Genomic DNA, 21,438 nt, shown 5'->3' with positions numbered 1-21,438 from the left:
TTTTGAAATCTATAAAAATAAAGTACGTTTTCAGGATTTTCGTGCCATATTAAAGGTTGTAGCATGATAGCTCATGGGCACGTGAAGGAATTGAAAGAACACACACAACTGACCGGAAAGTCCATAATTTGAATACCAGCAGGAAATTAGACCAACCTATCGTGTGCTCTGAGTGTGGTTCGACTTGAATTAAACTGTACTCATATTTCGCTTGAATGCTACACAATTGTAATTTAATTTGTAAAATAAATTTCACACAAAATTTCAATTTCATGCTTATGTACTAATAAAGTATTACGCATTAAGTGAGTAGATTTCACCCAAACATCAATTCCAGGGGAAGAACTCAAATTTGAGTAACTAAGAAGTTACTTTAAATTAGAGTTGTTCCGCTTTTTCTGCAGATGAGTGGGATCTTACAAAATTTTGAGTAATTTTTTCTAAGCGTGTACTGTACTAATTGACGCAATTGAATTTAGAGGGATCAGATCTTTCGTATTTAAATATTGTGAAAAATAACAGAACGATACTTTTTTCATCATAGTATCATACTTTATTTTACTGTCATCTTCATTAAAACTTAAAAAGCATAAATTAAAGCTAAGAACTAATTCCAAATAATTCCACTTCCTTATAATACTTGCAATACATCCTATAAATTACATGTGCTATTAATATCTAAACAAAATCACAGTAATAGGGTTTTGACAATCTTTCAAAGTCGTTTCAGTCATCCAAATGATGGCCAAGATGAGTACCTTAAAATAAAGAATTTGATTTGATCATTATTATTCGTTTGTTTGACCTCAGCTTTAACCGTTTGGTAATTCGTCGAGATGAATTAGTTGTCATAATAGTGAAAACATTAAACTATTGAATCAAACGGATTACAAATAAATTTTTACAAATATTCTTACCCATGGTAATCGTGTTCCCAACCATAGCCACTGCTGTACAATGCAGGGATCTCTTCCTTCACTTCCTTGTTCGTACCCCAAATTCCCCAAACAAGAAAAATTTTAAAAAAAGCTAACATGTAAAACAACGCCACTTTGAAGAGCACCAAATGGGTTCCGAAAAACTGCTGAGGAAAACCTGTAAATGAGAAAATGTTTAATATTATGAGTTAATTCATAATCCAGTTGATTTAAAACACCCAAACTATTGCCCAAGGAACAAACCACCTTTTGAAACACTCTCTATTATTCAACTCACCAAGTTCATTGTACCAATCACCACGTGCTTGCCCATAGTTGAGTGCACGGCCAAGCGGAGCAGCACCGTCGTTCACCGCCAGTTCTATGTTTCGACTGCCTGCTATGCAACAAGCGAAAATAATCACAGAATATAACTTCATGCTGCGCTTGCTTATCGAGCCTTTGACGTTTCGATTGCAACTGTTGATAGTACCCAAAAATGGATCCTACTGATGGTAATGTTAAGTCATGAGTTTGGTCATAGGAGTCGCTAATTGATTGGAGACGCTTCGCGCTGGAAGCGGATTGATATCAGTTCAATTATGATGAAACATCCGTATGGAAGAAGGTACAATACGTAATGACACGGGCCTTCCATTTCCGACTTCCACCGAGTTTGTGTAATTCAATTGTCACGTTTCTGAAACGGGAAGTAAAACGAAAGTGGGGTCGCAAAACCGCAAAGCTTTCGGCACAGTCCGGTGTGATCGTTAAGGGCAGTATCATCACAATGGATTTTTGTTTCAGGAACTGTCTACTGGTTTCACTAGTGTTAGCTGCTCTTGTTGTCCACAGTGATGCCCAAACGGTAATAAACTACATTACCAGAGATGGTTTCTGTGAGTTTTTCGTCTAATACTTTTCTGAAGTGACCGAACTTACCGTTTACGTTTCCAGTTCCAGTTGGATGGTCTTACGCGTATTATGTATTAGGATTTATTAAATTAGCCTACATTTTCGCAGGATTGTTGGCTCTGTTTGTCTACCGAAATTGGGCATATAAATCGGAACCAAATTATACAAACTACTGGCATGGGTAAATGTTTCTATCAGTTTTATACTGTTTCTTACCATTTGTTAACGATTATTCTATTTCCTCGTTTTAGAAGCTATCGCAGCTTTGATGAATCATGGAACAGTCCCCATCACATGGACATTAGTTTAGACGATATAATAAGAAATTTTGGAGCGAAATATACAAAACGGCGTGATAGCTATTGAAGAAAGATACAAATGTTTTGTTTTCGATTACATGTTTCTAGTGGATCAGAGTCGTTTTGTCGAAATCCATTTCGTCGGAAGCCGTTTCGCCGGAAGCCATCTCGCTGATAGCTATTACACCGAAAAGGTCATTTCGCCAAATAGTACAGTTGTCTTAAGGGGGTGGTGTCTAACGGAAAAAAGAAAAACACCATTTTTGCGATTTTTTCTGGACCTTTTTTTCAGAAAAAATAAATTCAAATATTTTGCATAATACAAAGCATCATTCGAACAACATTTTGTAATTTTCTCTTGGACAAATATTGAGAAATAAGTCGGCGAAGAAGTATTTTCGAGGACGCTTTACAGAAATCATGATTTGTGGTGTCCACTGTCTACTCAGCGCAGAATTCTCAGAAGTCAAAAAATCAAATCAACATAATGAACCGCCATCTCCGCCTAACAGTTTAATTTGAACTGCTTTAAGCACTGATGAGTCGAAGGCGAAACGCGAAGAAATCGAAACTTAATATGTACTTTACGTACAAACCAAAAACCCCTGAATGTTCAAATCAACATAGTTTTTCTAGACCGCAACGTTTTTATTTGATTCTTTTTCATTTTTTGTTATTGTTGTTTTCGTGGTTGTTTAAAATCAAAACTCCGATTTTAAGCGAAAAAATCCGCCATTTTGTAACTGTGAAACCTCCCCAAAGTAACAGAGAACGAAAAGGAAAACGTTGGGACTGAGTATTTCATATGTAGAAAGTTTGGGCAAAATTTGAAAATAATTGATGAAGTTGGTTTTAAATGACGATGGACACGGACTTTTAAAATGTGCTTTTAATAAAACGCGTTCAAAGTTTATTGTCAATAAAATCAAATGAAACGAAATCGTGTTTCATTTTCAAGAATGTTTTGTCAAATCAAAGCAGAACTCTTGGACCTATGAACCGAGCTCTTGCCTTTTCGCAGCATGAGATACGAAAAGATAGAGACAGAGACCCATAACTTCCAGAGTTTTGTTCCGATAAGCTTGAACATTCGACAAAATATTCTTGAAATGTTTTATTATAAAAAAATACAAAGAAAAAATAAATTATTTTTCAACAGTTTTAAACCCTACCCACCCCTTCATATTGTATTGGAATTGATTTATATGTATATTTATATTTATATTATGATATTTATACTCTGTAAAAAAAATTCAGTTGAAAATTCCTCACGGTGGAATTACTCTTTCAACGAAATTACTCATTCTGTGAATCGATTTTCGGTGAAATGATTTACGGAAAAATGACCCGCTCCCGTTCTTTAGTAACTGTACTGTTAGACTGTTGTACGTTCGATAGCTATCAGCTATATATTGAATAAAAAATTGCAGGAAACACACAGTCTATGTAGGGTAACGGCTTCCTATTTCGCCCGAGCTTCTAATTCCATTTCATTCTCATGAATCTTATAAGGCTCTCTGACAGGTCACTTACAACCACAAATGCTAATGAGATTGGTTTGTTTTCATCAGGAAATGCCTGCATTAAATACGATTCAGACGATCAATCAACTTCGGTCGACGTCAATATTAATTTAATAATATTTTTAGCCGGATATTACTCACGTACTGGATATCAAAATGTTCCGTCAACTTAACATTGTGTTTCTTCATATGAATTGCTTACAATTAATGTTGTTGTTCCATGCCGGTGATAGTCGCCTGATGCCACATGTGTATTGTTTTGTATTCACCAGGAAACGTATTGGCCAATCATTTTTCACTAGGGTCGCCGTTCACTTTTCACCGGGTATGGAATCCTAAATTTTTCAGCGCACCTGAACAACACTAGGAAAACATTTTAAAATGTTTACTTAGGCCTCTATCTCATTTTCCCATTGAAAAAATGGTTTTAAATCCTTAAGCGATCGGTTTTTCCATTGAAAAATTAATTTACTTTCCAATTCAGGAAACATTTTCGTCTCGAATTTGACAGTACGTCATGTTTCTGGATATTTACTGTTTGATTCGTCTGAAAACATGATCACTATTTCACATAATCACACACCTGTTAAATGTTGGATGACTTCATAATTATTCATGTTCACTTTTCACTTGTTTATTCAACGATTGAAAACTTCTAAAATTACCCACTAAGCAATAAAAATCTTCAAAAATATGACATGAGAATTTGCCCTTAACTGAACTTGAGAGTGGAATACTGCAATATTTTGTTTAGATTGCTATCGCAAACGCTAAATAATACGATGAATATAGGACCAGCGATCTATTGAGATGAAATTAGGAACGGAGTAGTGAATATATGGCATATCAGAAGTGTTTTCGGCTGTTTTTTGAAAATTAGTTCAATTTTCAAGAAATGTGAATCAGTTCTTAATGTGGAACTAGGCGAATTAGGCGAAAATATAAAATAATTATAGTGGTTTTAGTCGCTAAATCAGGTTTTTGTGGTAATGTCATATTTCACATTTTTTTGCCTACCCAACTTGAAAATGGAATGTCGCTCACCGTCGTCCGAACACGAGAAAGACAAACAAGTGGCATGAGCCTTTCGCTTCAATACTTGTTGAAACCAAATTGTTAATATCTAGACATTCGTTAGAAGCAAACTAGTAAGAACAGTATAGCCCTAGAAATAGCACGAGGTTGTATCTATGGTATTATGATGCTTGTACCCATGGCAATGTGTTGTTTGTATCCATGGTGATACCACGTTCATTATTGAATCGTAGTAAGCGGTTCTCAAGCTGACTTGAACTCTTTCCACTTTGGCATTTGTACGGATAAAACGTATTTTCAGATTGCTCTAGCTTGGTTGGATGATTCCAAATCTGGAATCACAGAAGGACACACAATTTCATACCACTGAAAATTACTGTTAAAAAAATTTCAATTTAGAGCAATGCTCAACAGCTTGAAATTTTATATGAAAAATACGTGATAAAACTGGAACAAATGTGTGTGAAAAGTATATGAAAAATAGACTAATGGCGGTTCTTTACTATTTTGTTTATAAAAATATGGATCATATCAGTATCATAAAGATTGCCCCAGAAAGTATGGACGCACTTTGATTTCACTGTAAATAATTCACAAGTGTAAGATATTCAAATTTTATTCGATATACTGATAATATTAGACTACAACAACAGAATATTATTCTCAACATTTGCTAGTTAGCCATTGTAGACTAGCTGGCGCACCTTCTTGCGAACGTTCCTCATTAAATTCCGTATAGACTTCTTGGCGGCAAGTCTTGACACTTTTTTCCAATCTTTTTCGAACTGTTGAATGGTTTCGGCTGCCGAGACATGTTTCCTAAGATGTGCCTTCGTTAATGCCTAAAATTCCTCAATTGGTCGAAGTTGTGGGCAATTTGGTGAATTCATGTCTTTTGGGACGAAAGTGACATTTTTGGTAGTATACCATTCTACCGTTGATTTCGAGTAGTGGCAAGAAATAAGATCTGGCGGAAAGACAACAGGATCCTTGTGGCTTCGAATCATGGGTAGAAGTCATTTTTGTAAACATTTCTTGATGTATATTTCGCTGTTCATTGAAGCAGTGGTAATGAAGAGTTTCGAAATCTTACCGCAGCTACAAATTGCTTGCCAGACCATAGCTTTCTTACCAAATTTGTCGACTTCAATCGATGTCTCGGACTGGTTTAACACTTGCCCTTCTCGCACCGAATAATATTGCGGTCCCGGCAAGGATTAGTAATCGAGTTTCACGTAGGTTTCGTCGTCCATGATTATGCAGTTCAATTTTCCAGTAAGAATCGTATTGTTTCGGACTACATTTTGGTTGTTTCTGCTTCTTGAAGGTTCGAATATTCAAACGTTCTTTAGCACGAAGAACATTTGACTTCGAAGTGCCCACTTTTTTTAACCACATCCCGAACGGAAACCTCCTTCTATTGTTCGAGCGCCTTCAGTATACGTTTATACAACTGAGGCGTAGCAGGACCTTTTTTTCGACTCGTTTTCGGTTTATCCTCAAAGCTGTCATCCTCATCGAACTTCCTGATTGCATTTCGCACGGCTTTTTACTTACTCCTTCCATTTTTGCTATATTTCTCAGTGATAGTCCGCGTTCTGTGCACCAATTGTACACAATTTTTCGACGTTGTTCTGCCAAAAGTCCACGCATTTCGAAACAAACTAATGAAAACGAATAAACAACTGCACAAGTGGTTAGAGCAGAGTGTAAACAACAGGACGCAGCCATAAAAATTGACAGATTCTGAACCATTGCGAAATGGCAGCGGTTTTTGGGTTCCGCCATATTTTCTGGAACAGTCTTTATAAGTCCTAAAAATAACACAAAATGCCATGTATTATTTTTAGGATCACTATTCGGTAGGCAATGTTGGTGATTGCCGAAAATTTCACAGAAGCTGCTATATTGCTATCTATATTGTATACAACTTTTTCAATCCGGTAGAAGATGCTACGAGAACTCGAGTCTCTCAATGCATGAACCGCGAGAGAATTTTTCTACATTCCTTCGCTCCACTTCATACTCTGAGTATTTCTCGGCCCTTAAAAAAATTACAGTCTGATAATGATCGTTGTTGTGTGGAATTTCCCAAGAGAGAATCGCAAGTTGACAATTATCGCAGAAAATCGAGTCGATGATTCAATTTGATGATTCCCGTACTAGGTTGCAATATTTCAAAACTCTTGTGTGGAGCATTCACATACATTTTCATAGACACAACTTATACAAAGATTATATGCACATAGTTAGAATAAGCAGCAATAGTGAAATGATTCTATCGCAATTATCAACTGCCTGTATAGAATCGGATCGCGAAACGAGAATAAGCGACCGTTTGTTGCTTCAGAGAAGATCCCCACAGCGGCGTGCCAACCTTTGATTCTCAGAAATGTCATCGAGAGAAATTCGCTCTCGCACTGGTGTCGATTCTATGTTAAATGAGCCATGCCGGGTTTTTGTTGTTGCGATGATTTCCAACTCTCTTTGATGGCACTAATTCAATCGTTGAAGAGTTGCCAGCGAACGTTCTTTGATACGATAAAAGCCATCCTTGTCGGTAGGTGATTTCAGTGAAACGGCAACACAGATCAATCTTGAAATGTTTCAATAAAAAAAATGCTTTTTTATACTACAGCAATTCACGTGGTTGCCGATAAGTTGTTTCCTTTATTTCTTTTTCATCGTCTATACTGTTTAAATGTGAATAATCATTTTCTAACATTATCTTACAACTACCATACATTCGTTCACAGTCTCCCTTGCTCTTGGGTGGCTTCCCTCGATATTTCCTAAACAGATCGAATTTATACTGCTTGATCCTGTTTTCCACCTTCGAATTGCTACTAATTTCAAAGTCCAATTCACAGACGGTTCGTCGTCTGCAGTCTTCATCGTATATCCCGAAAGCATCGAACAGAAACTCCGCAAATTTGTACCGATCCAATGGCGTACCACTTTCATCATCCTCCATGAGATCTCGTTTTCGACGTCCCCAACCCTTAAGAAACGACAAGGGATGATGCTTGAAATGATGCCAAGATTCCGTGTTCCAACTGCTGACTTCTGGCTGTTCAGTCTTTGCTTTGGACCAGTAATAGCCATCACCAAACGCGTAAATTGCCGCCATTCCAATTGCGATCTTCAATTTGATCATGACCACCGTTGCGAGGTCACTGAACCATGGCCACCCTGGAACGAAATGAATCTAGTAAACTCTCTAGTCACAAACAACCACTATTTATCTAACACTTACAGTAATAAACATCATTGTACCAATAACTATCCGGTGTTGTTTGTCTTCCCTGGACTTCTGTCCTTTCCGGTATTTGTTCCGAGCCTTTGCCTACTTCAACGGTTCCCATGATCACAATCGTGAGAAATATCAACCTTCCAGAGCAGACCATCTTCCCAACTATACTGACACTTGAGTACCCAAACAAAACCCAATCGACCACGAGCTTGAACTAGACTTTAAACCCGTGGCTTAACTCAACTCCAGTTGCTAATTACTTACTCAAATAAACAGTCACCATCGCACTTCCGTACTGGAAGTGTCATCTCACCGATTATCCAATAACCCGCCCAATGATCTAGTTTGGCGCTTTTCAAATAGCGGCAATTGCAGCATGAATGCGATGTTTCATCACAACTGCGGTAATTAGCACCTGGTTCGGCATTTGTTCGGTAATATGTCGCACTTTCGATTATTATTCACCCGATATTTTTCCGAGTGAAATTCTTTCACTATCGAGGATCGTGGAAATGACGTTGCACAAAATAGGCTTCAACTGTTGATCGCATTCGACGGGCAGGACTGATTTGCGACTGTTTGGCGTTTTTTTTGTAGGAAACTTCGGAAGTCCGGCGAATGAAATTTGTTATGCAATGCTATTACATTCTATTTATTTTAACCAGTGAAGCAACCTGATGTAACAACATTGAGTTAGACTAAATGAACAATAGCTAGCAAGATATAATGATTACAATCATATAATATATTTATTTGAAGCCATATCAGTATTAAATATTGAAAAGAACCATCGTTGGAAGTTGTTCGGATAGCTGTTCAATTACATCTTGAATATATGAATGTGTGGTTGCGCTTCCATATAAAAAATAAACAATAAATTATCTCAAGCAGCTGTTATCAAATACATGGCAATGTCTAAGTCTTTCGTCACCAAATCGGTGAATCGCAATAATAGGCTCGATAATGCCCGACTCCAGAAACAAAATGACAAGAAAAAAGCATGATTCTCGCAAGGTTTTCAAACGCTGGCTCACCTTCTTGCGAACGTTCCATATTAAATTCCGTACAGACTTCTTGGCGACAAGTTTTGACACTTTTTTCCAATCTTTTTCGAACTGTTGAATTGTTTCGGCTTCCAAGACATGTTTCCTAAGATGTTCCTTCGGTAATGCCCAAAATTCCTCAATTAGTCGAAGTTGTGGGCAATTTGGTGAATTCATGTCTTTTGGGACGAAAGTGACATTTTTGGTAGTATACCATTCTACCGTTGATTTCGAGTAGTGGCAAAAAGCAAGATCTGGCCAGAAGACAACAGGATCCTTGTGGCTTCGAATCATGGGTAGAAGTCGTTTTTGTAAACATTCCTTGATGTATTCGCTGTTCATTTAAGCAGTGGTGATGAAGGGTTTCGAAATCTTACCGCAGCTACAAATTGCTTGCTTGACCAAATTTTTCGACTTCAATCGATGTCTCGGACTGGTTTAACACCTGCCAATCTCGCACCGTATAATATTGTGGTCCCGGCAAGGATTTGTAATCGAGTTTCACGTAGGTTTCGTCGTCCATGATTATGCAGTTCAAAATTCCAGCAAGAATCGTATTGTACAGCTTTCGAACCCTCGGCCTGATCGATGCTTCTTGTTTCGGACTACGTTTTGGTTGTTTCTGCTTCTTATTGGTTCGAAGATTCAAACGTTCTTTAGCACGAAGAACATTTGATTTCGAAGTGCCCATAGAAGGTTTCAGTTCGGGATGTGGCCAACAAACATCCCGAACTGAAACCTTCTTCTTTTGCTCGTACGCCTTTAGTATACGTTTATTGTGAACAAATGGTGCACAGAACGCGGACTGTCACTGAGAAAGATAGCAAAAATGGAAGGAGTAAGTGAAAAAGCCGTGCGAAATGCAATCAGGAAGTTCGGTGAGGATAACACCTTTGAGGATAAACCGAAAACGGGTCGAAAAAAATGTCCTGCTAACCCTCAGTTGGATAAACGTATACTGAAGACGTTCGAGTAAAAGAAGGAGGTTTCAGTTCGGGATGTGGCCAAAAACGTGGGTACTTCGAAGTCAAATGTTCTTCGTGCTAAAGAACGTTTGAATCTTCGAACCATTAAGAAGCAGAAACAACCAAAACGTAGTCCGAAACAAGAGGCATCGATCAGGCCGAGGGTTCGAAAGCTGTACAATACGATTCTTGCTGGAATTTTGAACTGCATAATCATGGACGACGAAACCTACGTGAAACTCGATTACAAATCCTTGCCGGGACCACAATATTATACGGTGCGAGATTGGCAGGTGTTAAACCAGTCCGAGACATCGATTGAAGTCGAAAATTTTGGTAAGAAAGCTATGGTCTGACAAACAATTTGTAGCTGCGGTAAGATTTCGAAACCCTTCATCAACACTGCTTCAATGAACAGCGAATACATCAAGGAATGTTTACGAAAACGACTTCTACCCATGATTCGAAGCCACAAGGATCCTGTTGTCTTCTGGCCAGATCTTGCTTTTTGCCACTACTCGAAATCAACGGTAGAATGGTATACTTCCAAAAATGTCCCTTTCGTCCCAAAAGACATGAATCCACCAAATTGCCTACAACTTCGACCAATTGAGGAATTTTGGGCATTAACAAAGGCACATCTTAGGAAACATGACTCGGCAGCCGAAACCATTCAACAGTTCGAAAAAGATAGGAACTTGTCACCAAGAAGTCTGTACGGAATTTAATGAGGAACGTTCGCAAGAAAGTGCGCCAGCTAGTCTACAATGGCTATGTAGCAAATGTAGGGAATAATATTCTGTTGTTGTAGTCTAATATTATCAGTATATCGAAAAAAATTGAATATCTAACACTTGTGAATTATTTACAGCGAAATCAAAGTGCGTCCATACTTTCTGGGACAGTCCATAGTTGAAGACGAGATGTTAAGAAGCAAATGGAACTTACTTTTGTTAACATAGATGATGCCAAATTTTGCCAGACTGTTTCTACCGAGAGGACCAGATTTTATTTTTCGGCACTCGCTTTCAACAACGCACAGTGGGACAAAATGGATTTAAACTAGCAAATAATTTTATGAAACAACTGAGTCTTATGTGCAAATTTTCAAGAAATTTAGTAGGATTGTTCACAATGGTAATATTGAACAATCTGCCCCCCTGGAAGAATTCTCAATATTACGTTCTATGAACAATAGAGTCTACAGGTGCAAATAACTTGACAATTCATACTTCTTTCTCAGAATTTGTTTCACAGTGTCAATATTGTGTTGTGGATGACGTACTTTCCTTTAAAATGTTTGCGCATTCCCCATCTTTTAAAAACCCCTCCTTCAAACTGAAAATAGTTTCAATGGCTACTGATTTCAACAGGGCGGTGCAACATGCCATTTGATTTATAACAACCATTGTTCCCCGGGCTAGTCATATCGAAAAACGATGATTTTGATTGGCCCCCGAGATCACCCGATTAGACGTCCAAGATATACACCGATAAGCCAAGAACCATAGCTCAACTCAAAGACAACATACCATGCAAAATCGCCGCCATATCGACCGATTCATTGGCCATTTACGCGAAATCATTTCCAAACAATAACTGTAACACATCTTCTTGAACCAAAATCAATTATAATCGAAATGAAAATAAATAAAAATGTTTTTTTCATACATTTTGTTCAGAAACAAATGCTTCGCCTTTCAATCACCCTGTATTTGTTAGGGTTGTATTTACAATTTCAGGAAACAGCCATTGTAGAAAAACGCTCAAGCAATTTCCTCCGCTACTGCTCGATGAATCTTCAGGAAAAAAACATCAGTTTGTTTAGAAAAATTTGTCTGTTCAACGATTGCGAAAAAAGCTGCTTTTGCGTTTTGCAACAATGGCCGTTTGTTCTGAGATTGTAAATTCTCCCTCACTCTTTTCGGGGAATCGGAGAAATCTTTGCGGATTCTTCAAACGGTTCTGAAAAAAAGCTTGTGCATAAAAAATGTATTCGATGTTCAGTTGGCTTCCATTTTTTAATGTTTTGTACTTTTAAAGTTCTTAAAAAGGTATTCAATAAATATCATATTATTATAAAGTATTCTACAGCCGCTTAATTCGATTTTCTAAACGCAAAAATTCGCTTCCGTTTGCGAGAATATTTTTTCGACCGAACGGTAGTTGCAGCTGTAGTCGTAGTCGCCTGAGTTGTTTCGTCCTCTACATCATTTTCTTCCGTGTTGACTGCTCCGACAGCTTCCTCAATTGGTTCTTCATTCGTCTGTTCCGGCAAGGAATCATCATAATCCAGCAGGGGATCCGTTTGTCCGCCCATCACATTGAAGGTGATCGAGGGACCACTGAATTTACACTTGCTGTACAATTTCGCACACTCGCCGAAACTGTTGGCTATTTTATCGCCAACCGATCGATACCGCTGGAAAATGTCCCTTCCAAACAAACGCATTGCGAATGCCATAATTGGATCGTGTCGCGTGCGAACATCGACCTCGCAAACGAAACGCTTCCGGCAATCCCTCGAGTGTACTCCGAGAAAACTGAAACCCAGATCGGTCACCATATCTGTCCAGTAGAGCTGAGAGTCGATGTAGTCGGCCGATCTTTTCGTTCGGACAGGATATTCGTTTCCAGCCGCCAACCGTTCCCACGGATGATGATGGATGTGTTCAAAATCGTGGATGTGTTCAAAAGGTGGTGGAGATTCTCGGATAATGATCGGTGCGCAACCATGTCCCTTATGACCGCCAAAACTTCTGAAGAACGCCCAGATAACGAATATGCCAAGTAGAATGGATCCTTTCACGATAGCCAGCACAAATACGGCAATACCCCAGCCCCAACCCCAACCCCATCCATAGGGCCACCCTGTCGGAGGAGAAATGTTTTTGATGATCGTTTGACGTGATCTATTTTATCTAACTTTCGAAGCTTACATCTACCCGGTGGAACAATAGCTTGACGAGCCTGGTCCTGATCCTTCGGTTTACCATCGGCTAGTTGCACAGCTGTTTCCGCTATCACTACATTTAACACGATCGACACAAAAACTAGTGCCCTCACTATTCTGTTCATCGTCACGAAATACTCACTTTAATGGGTATCGATCTACTAAATCGAGCGGAAGTCTTTAACTATGCTATTTATACGTATATAACATTTCCGATGTTTTCGATTTTCCTCGACGCTAATTGGAGCTAATGAATTGTATCGCTCGCTGCAACAAGGGCTATAAAATCGAAAGTGTGAACTGACTTCGCTTTTAGTCTAGTTTAAAAAAGACCATCAAAATGATCAGTAGACAGCGAGTGAAAGTTCCCAATTGGCGAATCGTTCTAGTTCTATACTGCATGGTAAATGTGTGCTACAGCATAAACGAAGATCGAACGGAATCAAGAGCTCTTGGGGCGGAGTCAGCCCGATATGATCCGGTATACTATGCCCAAATGTGTGAGTGAAAACGATCAATTTAAACGGTTAATTTTTTTTTTACCAAAACAAGGGATTTTAAATCTTCTCCTGTAGGGTATCGCACGTGGCAGTTCCCCGTCATGATGCTTCTCAAAGGGTTAGTAACTGGAGCGGCACTGTTTTTCAGTTTTGCTACTACCGCTATTCAAGGAATGTATGGCTTCAAACACGATGCGGACGTCAATCACGGCCCGACGGTGATCGATGGCTATGTCGAAAGCTATGGGTAAAATCGGTGTATTATCATCACTGTTTTAAAAAGAAACTTTACTGTTTGTTCTTTGTTTTGCAGATCACCGGCCCATCATAAGTGGTTTGGAAAGTGGGGATAAGTACTAATTAAGTTTATTAATTTAAGATAAATGATTTCGAAGACTGAAATTTAGAGTGTAATATTTATTCGATGTAGACTAATAAATAAATACTTATAAATATCATATCATATTTCAAATACTACATTCGATCCACCTTACTTGAAACGTAAGAAATTTGATCCCCATTCATTGGGAATCAAACAATACAAGAGCCACAGCTTGTTGAAGTGAACTGTTAATTTTAGGTTCTTAACGTTTCGTGTGAGTGTTTTCCGTGCAAGGAACATTCTTTGATTGCGAAGAGCAATTAAACAGAGAGTATAAAAGAGTGTTTTGTGCACTAAAAACGGGTAGGGATTTTTACGTTTGTAGGTTTCCGTGCTAATTTCGTTATTTTGTTGCATACGCTGAGATCTAGTTCTATTTTTCGAGCACAAATTTGGAACAGATTAAAAACTGCTCGACGAATTTGTTTCAAATTAATGAAAATTTGAAACACGAAAAAACACTGTTTTAAATTTCTTACGTGAGTGTGGGTAGCAAGATCTGACAGGCGAAATGTCAAAGCGTCAAATGACATTCCAGAATCTGTCAAAATAATCAGGAAATGTTTTGCACTGAATAATACAGTATCATTTAAAAGCCCTGTAGCTCACTATCATCGAGAAATTTTCTCTAGAAGTTCGTGACAAAACTCTACATATATCGTTTTCAATATCATTTATTTTGTTTGTTTCATTCTGATTTAAAACATCACAGTGAGCTGACATAACACCAATACATTAACAGACAAATGTAGAACCGATTTTAAATCTTCGCGTTACGATCACCAAGCTCGAATTATAATTTTTGACAGTTTTAAATTATACGACAGCCTATCATTTTAGAGCAAATATCCATCACAGCGTTGTGCATAGGCTTAGTCCTTTTATACCTTACAATTTACTTCTGATTAAAGCTTCCCACATTATCAGAACCGAAAGGATTCCGAATCAATTCCGAATCGGCGAGAAATTTTCATTCGAAATTCTATGTGGAAATCCCAACATAAACTGTTGAACTTCGCTGGAAATTAACAAAACGGTCTACCTTAGTCAGCATCATCCATTCCTCTAGCTTGAGTGTAGTGAAATGGCTTGAGTCGCCTAAATTTTACACTAACACATTCATAAAATGAGCGAATATTCAATGACATTTATAATGTCACTGTCAATCGGGTTGGTCGAGCAGGTGAAAATTCTAGCACTGAACCGACTAAAAAATTATGCAGTCGAGTAAGAATTCATTGCTCATTCCGTCATTTCGATATTGTGGGTTCTTTAATATTTTACTTTTAGTTTGACAGTCGAGCAGTTATTCTTTGTCGAGAGGTGAATTTAACTAAAACTACAGCCCATTTCAAAGTATGACGGATGGAAAGTTATTTGGGTTTATTTTGCACTGAAAATAAAATGATATCAAGTGATATAATCATTGCAATACAGAAAATGTTACAAGAACTTCGAGAAAAACTTACGCCGTTTAACAATGTATTGATACTTTCTATTGGGATATCTCTTTTACACAGAATTTTTTTTAGAACTGAAATTATAATTATTTTTGCAAGATTTTTTTCAGTGTCGGAGAAAAGATAGCGAAAGGTCAAAGATACACACATTATCGAAATGACGAAATGAGCAATGAATTTTTAATCGACTTCTCGTTTTTGGGTCCTCGATCTACCCGATTGACAGTGACATTGTAAATGACATTGATATTTCGCTAATTTTATGAATGTGTTAGTGTTAGTGTAGAAGCTAGGCGACTTACACCCAGAGATGCCAGATCTGCAGATTTGTCTTGTGTTTGTTGTGCAGACTTTTGAAAATCTAGTTTTTTGCAGACTTTCGTCAACATTTACAGACTTTTGAAATTGCCGGGACCTCAGTTTAGCGTTTCATACTTTATAGAGAAATAAAGACATACAGGGTCCGCCATCTAACTTTTTTTTAACTAGCGACATTGGTAACCTTAATGTCACTTCTGATTTGACAGAAACTTAGTTTTATCTTTCCGCTGAACCAAAATGGTTGTGTATACGCTTGAGGAACGCGTGAAAATAGTGCCAACTGGGCTTGCGATCAGCTTGAAGAAGACGCCGATTTTTGCCAAAAAATCATCTTCTCGCATGAGACACATTATCATCTCGGCGGGCTATCATGGAGAAGCCGATGCATCCTCAGAGAGTGACGGTTTGGTGCGGATTTTGGTCTGGCGGCATCATTGGGCCATTTATCTTCGAAAATGAGGCAGAAGCCGCTGCCACGGTCAATGGCGATTAGCGATTGGTTCTTCCCGTTACTTGAAGAGGAAGACTTGGACACCATTTGGCTCCAACAAGACATAGCCAACGCTACGATCGATCTACTGCGCACAGTCTACGAAGATCGAATTATCAGTCGAAATTCGGATGTCGTTTGGCCGCCTCGGAGCTATGATTTGACACCGTTAGACTATTATCTTTGAGGGGCTGTCAAAGATAATTGTTATGTGGACAAGTCAGAGACAATTCAAGCCTTGAAGGACAACATTCGTGCAGCCATAGCTGAAATAAAACTGCATACAATCGAAAATGTACTAAAAAACTGAACCGACCGTATGGCGTACTGCAAGGCCAGCCGAGGCAGCCATTTGAGTAAAATTATATTCCACAATTAACCAAAAGGATTGTACTTTAATATGAAAAAATAAATTTTGAAATCGGATGAACCGTTTGTGTTTTATAGCATTTAAAAAAAAGTTACATGGCGGACCCTGTACTTGCTAACTGCGGAGTTTTTTTTTTATATATAAAGACTTTTGCAGCCCTGTCTGAAGATATTTGAAATTTTTATCAGGCATCTCTGCTGCTTACACCATTTCACTGCACTCCAGCTAAGGAATGGATGATGCTAACAAGGTAGGTCTTTTCGTTAATTTCCAGCGAATTTCAAACGTTTTTGCTGGTACTCTAAGAAGAAATAGTTATCTACTAGTTCCGTATATCCGAAAAACTTGAAGATTTGAATTTATATATTCAGTTATATAATGTTTTTATTTAAAAATAAACTGAAAATCAGCACGAAAGCGTGCAAAATCGGCAAAGAATAAAAAGAAAACGAATTGACAATTCAGCCCGCATCTTCACGCTCAATTCCGACAGCTTTCCGAACCAACCGGTTGGAGGCGAAATTCATTCGGAATCGGTTGTTGCACTGGAGTTGGAATTTTTTCGGTATTCATAATGATTTCCACATGGAATTCCGAATGAAAATTTCTCGACGATTTGGAATTGATTCGGCATTCACTCGGATCTGATAATGTTGGTAACCATGCTTTCGAGCAGGGTTATTTTGTGATAACGACAACATAACTGTTCGACTGTCAAATGTTAACTGAAAGTTAAAATACAACCTAATAGAGCAAATTCAGCAACTGGAAGGTTCATATGGGGAATCTATAATAGAGCAGAAACTAATTTTATTTATTCGACCAGTTCTTCTGTCAAATTTAAAACTGGTCTACGATGCCGTTCTATTTGTTGTATATTTGAAACACGAGTAAAACACTGCTGGGGCTGCCAGTTTTTCTTGTTATGAAATTCAGATTTAAATTTTGTAACTGACATAAATTATGCATCTACACGCTTAGAAAAAGTTACTCAAAGTTTGAGTACTAGTTACTCATTTTCAAATGATACATGAAAACGTCAAAAATTGAGTAGTTATCATCAATGATATTGAGTAACTCCTACTCTTAATTTGAGTTTAACGCAAAATCTCGTTTTCTAGTTACTATTCGCATTCGCGATAAGTCTAAAAGTTGTAATAACCATTTGTAGCGACAGGTTGTATTTTTTGTTAGTGAGACGCGTATTTCGAGGGTGAGTCGATCAACACAAACGGTGTTGTGTCTGCAAAAACCGGAATGATCAGCTTCGTGTTGTGCTTTAGAATGGAAACGAATATGCTCAAATGTCATTAATGAAAATTTTATGAGGAATAAGTGTATGATTGGTGCCTGAGCATAACACACTACTCCAAGCGACCACCACTTGATATAGTATTGAGTTCAATTATTTAACATTGTAATACAATACACTCAGAAAAGGAGCATTTTTTTTTGCAAATTTGGTATATGTGAAATAAAATTTCACACAAAATTTGAGTGATAGTTACTCTATTTTTGTACATGTACGAATAAAGTATTACTCAGTAAATGAGTAGATTTTACCCAAATATCGTTTCCAGTGGAAGAACTCAAATTTGAGTAACTTCGGAGTTACTCTAAATTAGAGTTGTTCCACTTTTTCTGTAGATGAGTGAGATCTTACTCATTTTTGAGTAACTATTTTTAAGCGTGTAGAATTAGAACACTCCTGAACGTGCCCTAAGAGCAAATTCAGCAGCTGGAAGGTTTATATGGGTGGTCTATAATAGAACTGAAACTGGAACAAACGTATCTCCAGCAATCCGTTTTAGTTTTATTTATTCGAACAGTTCTACTGTCAAATTTAAAACTGGCATACGCTGCCGTTTCATTTTTTGTATTTTTGAAACACGAGAAAAACGCTGTTGGGGCTGCCAGTTTTTGTTGTTATAATATTTAAATTTTAAAACTGACATAAATTATGCATCTAGAACTAGAATATGCCTTTACCAAACAAAAGCGGTTGGAAAATATCTACCAGGTGCGCTAGTTGATAATGCGGGATTTTTTCAAGAGATGTCTCTGCATACAGGAACTAGATCACCATAGAAACTAGTGCAAGATTTTTTATTGCAGTAATATCACTTTGCAAAAACCCTTTGCAATTTGGTAACAACTTTGGATTTACATTCCTTTTGTGGAATTTGACCTTCTGTTTCAACAGACCTCGCAGCCGATTCATAGCGTACATGGCTGGTACTGCAATTCTACTGACACTAAGAATCCAATTCCAAGAAAAATTTGGAAGAGAATTGAAAATACCAAATTGCATAGATTGTTGAAGACAATACTAAAAGTTGAAAACAAATGTCGGAGAGAATAAACATTAGTTGCCAAACGGATTTTGATCGTCCTCTAAGCATAGGAAAAATTCAGAAGGAGGGAAAACAAGCTTCTCATGAGCTCAATGACAGACAGCGACATGCGTTGGGCGAGATTTTCGAATGCTCGCCAGGGCCACGGCTTAAGGCACATTTTGGGTGAAGGCAAATTTTGTTGTGAATCCGCTTTCTATACCTAATTGAGCGTGCGTCCCGTAAAGGGTCATAAATCATAAAAATGATGCTTTTTGGGTTTGACTCCTTGAGCTTTTCTTCCACGCGTTAGAAATCCAGGTCCAACCAGAAATGAGCTTCGTCGTCGAATGCAATTTTTCGATAAAAAAGTGAATTTTCCTCCAAGCGCCCATTCATGACGATTCATGGTTAAATTATAGATAAAACTGAACAAGTTGGACAATGACACAAGACACGATTCATACGTGATCTGTCAAAAAGAAACCAGCAATAAAATCACCTTTTGTATTAGTGTGTAGAGTGTACAATCACGGCAAATGAGAACACTGCCAAATGAGGGTCTAATTTACAATATTTTTCCCATACTCGCAAACCGTTATCACAATATTCGATCATCTATAAGCCATCAAGAGATTATGTCTAGATTCAGGTCTGAAACGAAGACGAAACTAACAGCTTCTGGTTGATTTCGTATGGTTGAATAACTATTGCATATCCAAGCCATAATTGAAAACATTAATATCAATTAGCATGATACTGTTAAGAGAGAAATAATGATGATCTCTTCCTGATCAGTATAAATAGAAATATTCCACCATCGATTTAGCTTTCTTTATTTCACTATCTTACTCCAATGTCGAACCTAACAACTTTAATGACATTTGCTGTTTCGGGCATCGCAGGAGCTCAATCGGAGTCCTCTTCTCGGCAATCCCCATTTTCACCGTATTTTGACGCTGGTAGGGTAAGACAAATAAATTTGCGTATGGTTCGGTGATATGACACGAATATCGTTTTTCACTCGTTCCAGTGGTGTACCCTCATGCGTGGGGCTGGCCGATTGCTGCCTTTGTTGTGATAGTACTGAAAACGGCACTTCTTTTTGGAGCTTTTGTAGTATATTCTTTCTCCGATATTCAACTGTTGAAAAATAAAGCCAATGCGAGAAGTACGGCAGAGCTAAACCGTTGGACCAATGCGATGTTGGATTTGTTGAACATTGAACCGGAAAAAGAATGTCGGGACAAGCTGATATGTGAAGCTGAGGTCTCGATCAGGAATAATCCTTTGCTACGAGTCATTGCCTACGACGAGGGTGAGAATGCGCACCGGATGCTCGACTGTGGAGGAACTGAGCTACGAAAGCGATGTGCTCTGACTGTTGGTGACCTGTTATTGCAAAAACTTGGCTGGTTCGGTACTTAGTTATCAGAAGTCATCGATAGAAATTATGATGTTTTCTATTCTACATGTGTATCCAAATAAAATATTAATATACAATTTTAAGTTTGAAAAAACGGAATCTGGACTGTGTCTTGTTTTTTTTTAATTCGGCAATTTCCGTTAAGAATAGTCAACATAGTAAAGGGTGATTTTTGTTGGTAACTTTTTGGCAACACTGTTTTTGACAGATCAAGCGTGAATTGTGTATTGTGTCATTGTCAAACTTGTTAAGTTTGTCCATAATTTATTCATGAATCATGATCTTTTTATCGAATAATTGTGTTCAGCGATGACGCTCATTTACAGTTGAATGGATATATCAACATGCAAAATTTCCGCATCTGGAGTGAAGACCAGCCAGAAGCATTGCCAGAGCTACCAATGCATCCCAAAAAAATTTCTGTTTGGTGTGGATTATGGGCCGGTGTCGTTAGTCGTGAAATATTGGCCGATATGTTGGAGAGAATGTGCCAAAATTGGACCTAGCGCATGGGCCATCTAAGACGGAGCTTCAAATCCTATACCTATTGAAAAATCACCCTTTATAATTAAGATCGCCTGTTAAGAAGATCTCTATCACTTAAAGGGAAAGAGAAGAACTTTTTGGGGAATTATTTTGGGATTCAAAAAATTGAGTAATCCGAATTTTGTATAAAGCACTTTTTAATACGTATATTTAAGTACAAAAAAATAATCAGTTTTAAAAATTGAAAAACAAAATAGTGGCTTGGCGGCATCTCCGCGAAAGTGCTGCATTTTGACGGCCGATATTCTCGATAGTTATCTCCAAAGAGGTACGTCGCTTCACTTCAGCAGTAGTTTTTAAGCGTTAAGCGTAGTAAATTATATTGACATGAACTGTTCAAAACTACATAACTCGCAGATGAAATAAAAACGTTTATATTGTAAGAATATCTATTTAATACATGGATCAATAAGTCCCGAGACTTACAATGGAAACAACATTTTTTTTGCAAAATATTTTTTTATTCATCAACATAATCACGTTTTAGGGTGATACAATGGTTCCAACGTTTCTCCAATTTCCAATACCATGTTTATAAAAAAAAATTATCTTTCGCTTCATTTTCAGCGATGACCTCCTCATTTGAGCCAAATCTTTTTTCCTGAAGCATTTTTTATGATCAGCAAAGAGCCAGTAGTCACTGGGGGCTAAATCTGGCGAGTATGGGGGGTGGGGAAGCAGATCAAAGCCCAATTCGTTCAATTTCG

General features: G+C 37.8%; 3 protein-coding genes across 3 annotated transcripts; 1 reads left to right on the top strand and 2 right to left on the bottom strand.

The window, feature by feature from the left end:
- Nucleotides 1-7,321: 7,321 nt before the first annotated feature.
- On the bottom strand, nucleotides 7,322-8,096 carry LOC131434384 (uncharacterized). The gene is made up of 2 exons (XM_058601052.1): nucleotides 7,946-8,096; nucleotides 7,322-7,881 (listed from the first exon to the last, which is right to left on the bottom strand). Exons 1-2 carry the CDS (start codon nucleotides 8,094-8,096, stop codon nucleotides 7,322-7,324), a joined length of 711 nt encoding a protein of 236 aa, XP_058457035.1.
- A 3,952-nt stretch (nucleotides 8,097-12,048) lies between these two features.
- Nucleotides 12,049-13,028, bottom strand: LOC131434383 (uncharacterized). The gene is made up of 2 exons (XM_058601051.1): nucleotides 12,890-13,028; nucleotides 12,049-12,821 (listed from the first exon to the last, which is right to left on the bottom strand). The coding sequence occupies exons 1-2, from the start codon at nucleotides 13,026-13,028 to the stop codon at nucleotides 12,049-12,051; spliced, it is 912 nt and encodes a 303-aa protein (XP_058457034.1).
- A 6,587-nt stretch (nucleotides 13,029-19,615) lies between these two features.
- LOC131434382 (uncharacterized) lies at nucleotides 19,616-20,187 on the top strand. The gene is made up of 2 exons (XM_058601050.1): nucleotides 19,616-19,721; nucleotides 19,793-20,187. Exons 1-2 carry the CDS (start codon nucleotides 19,616-19,618, stop codon nucleotides 20,185-20,187), a joined length of 501 nt encoding a protein of 166 aa, XP_058457033.1.
- The last annotated feature ends 1,251 nt before the right edge of the window (nucleotides 20,188-21,438 follow it).

Source organism: Malaya genurostris, chromosome 3 (genome assembly GCF_030247185.1).
Source record: "Malaya genurostris strain Urasoe2022 chromosome 3, Malgen_1.1, whole genome shotgun sequence".
Lineage (NCBI taxonomy): Eukaryota > Metazoa > Arthropoda > Insecta > Diptera > Culicidae > Malaya > Malaya genurostris.
This window is presented reverse-complemented; position numbering and strand designations above follow the sequence as displayed.

Excerpts from the sequence above, each read along its gene's own strand:
- LOC131434384 (XM_058601052.1), bottom strand. The coding sequence starts at position 8,096 with ATGGTCTGCTCTGGAAGGTTGATATTTCTCACGATTGTGATCATGGGA. Across the intron at positions 7,882-7,945 it reads GTACAATGATGTTTATTACT|GGTGGCCATGGTTCAGTGAC; the intron begins GTAAGTGTTAGA and ends ATTTCGTTCCAG.
- LOC131434382 (XM_058601050.1), top strand. The coding sequence starts at position 19,616 with ATGTCGAACCTAACAACTTTAATGACATTTGCTGTTTCGGGCATCGCA. Across the intron at positions 19,722-19,792 it reads TTCACCGTATTTTGACGCTG|TGGTGTACCCTCATGCGTGG; the intron begins GTAGGGTAAGAC and ends CACTCGTTCCAG.
- LOC131434383 (XM_058601051.1), bottom strand. The coding sequence starts at position 13,028 with ATGAACAGAATAGTGAGGGCACTAGTTTTTGTGTCGATCGTGTTAAAT. Across the intron at positions 12,822-12,889 it reads TATTGTTCCACCGGGTAGAT|GGTGGCCCTATGGATGGGGT; the intron begins GTAAGCTTCGAA and ends CTCCTCCGACAG.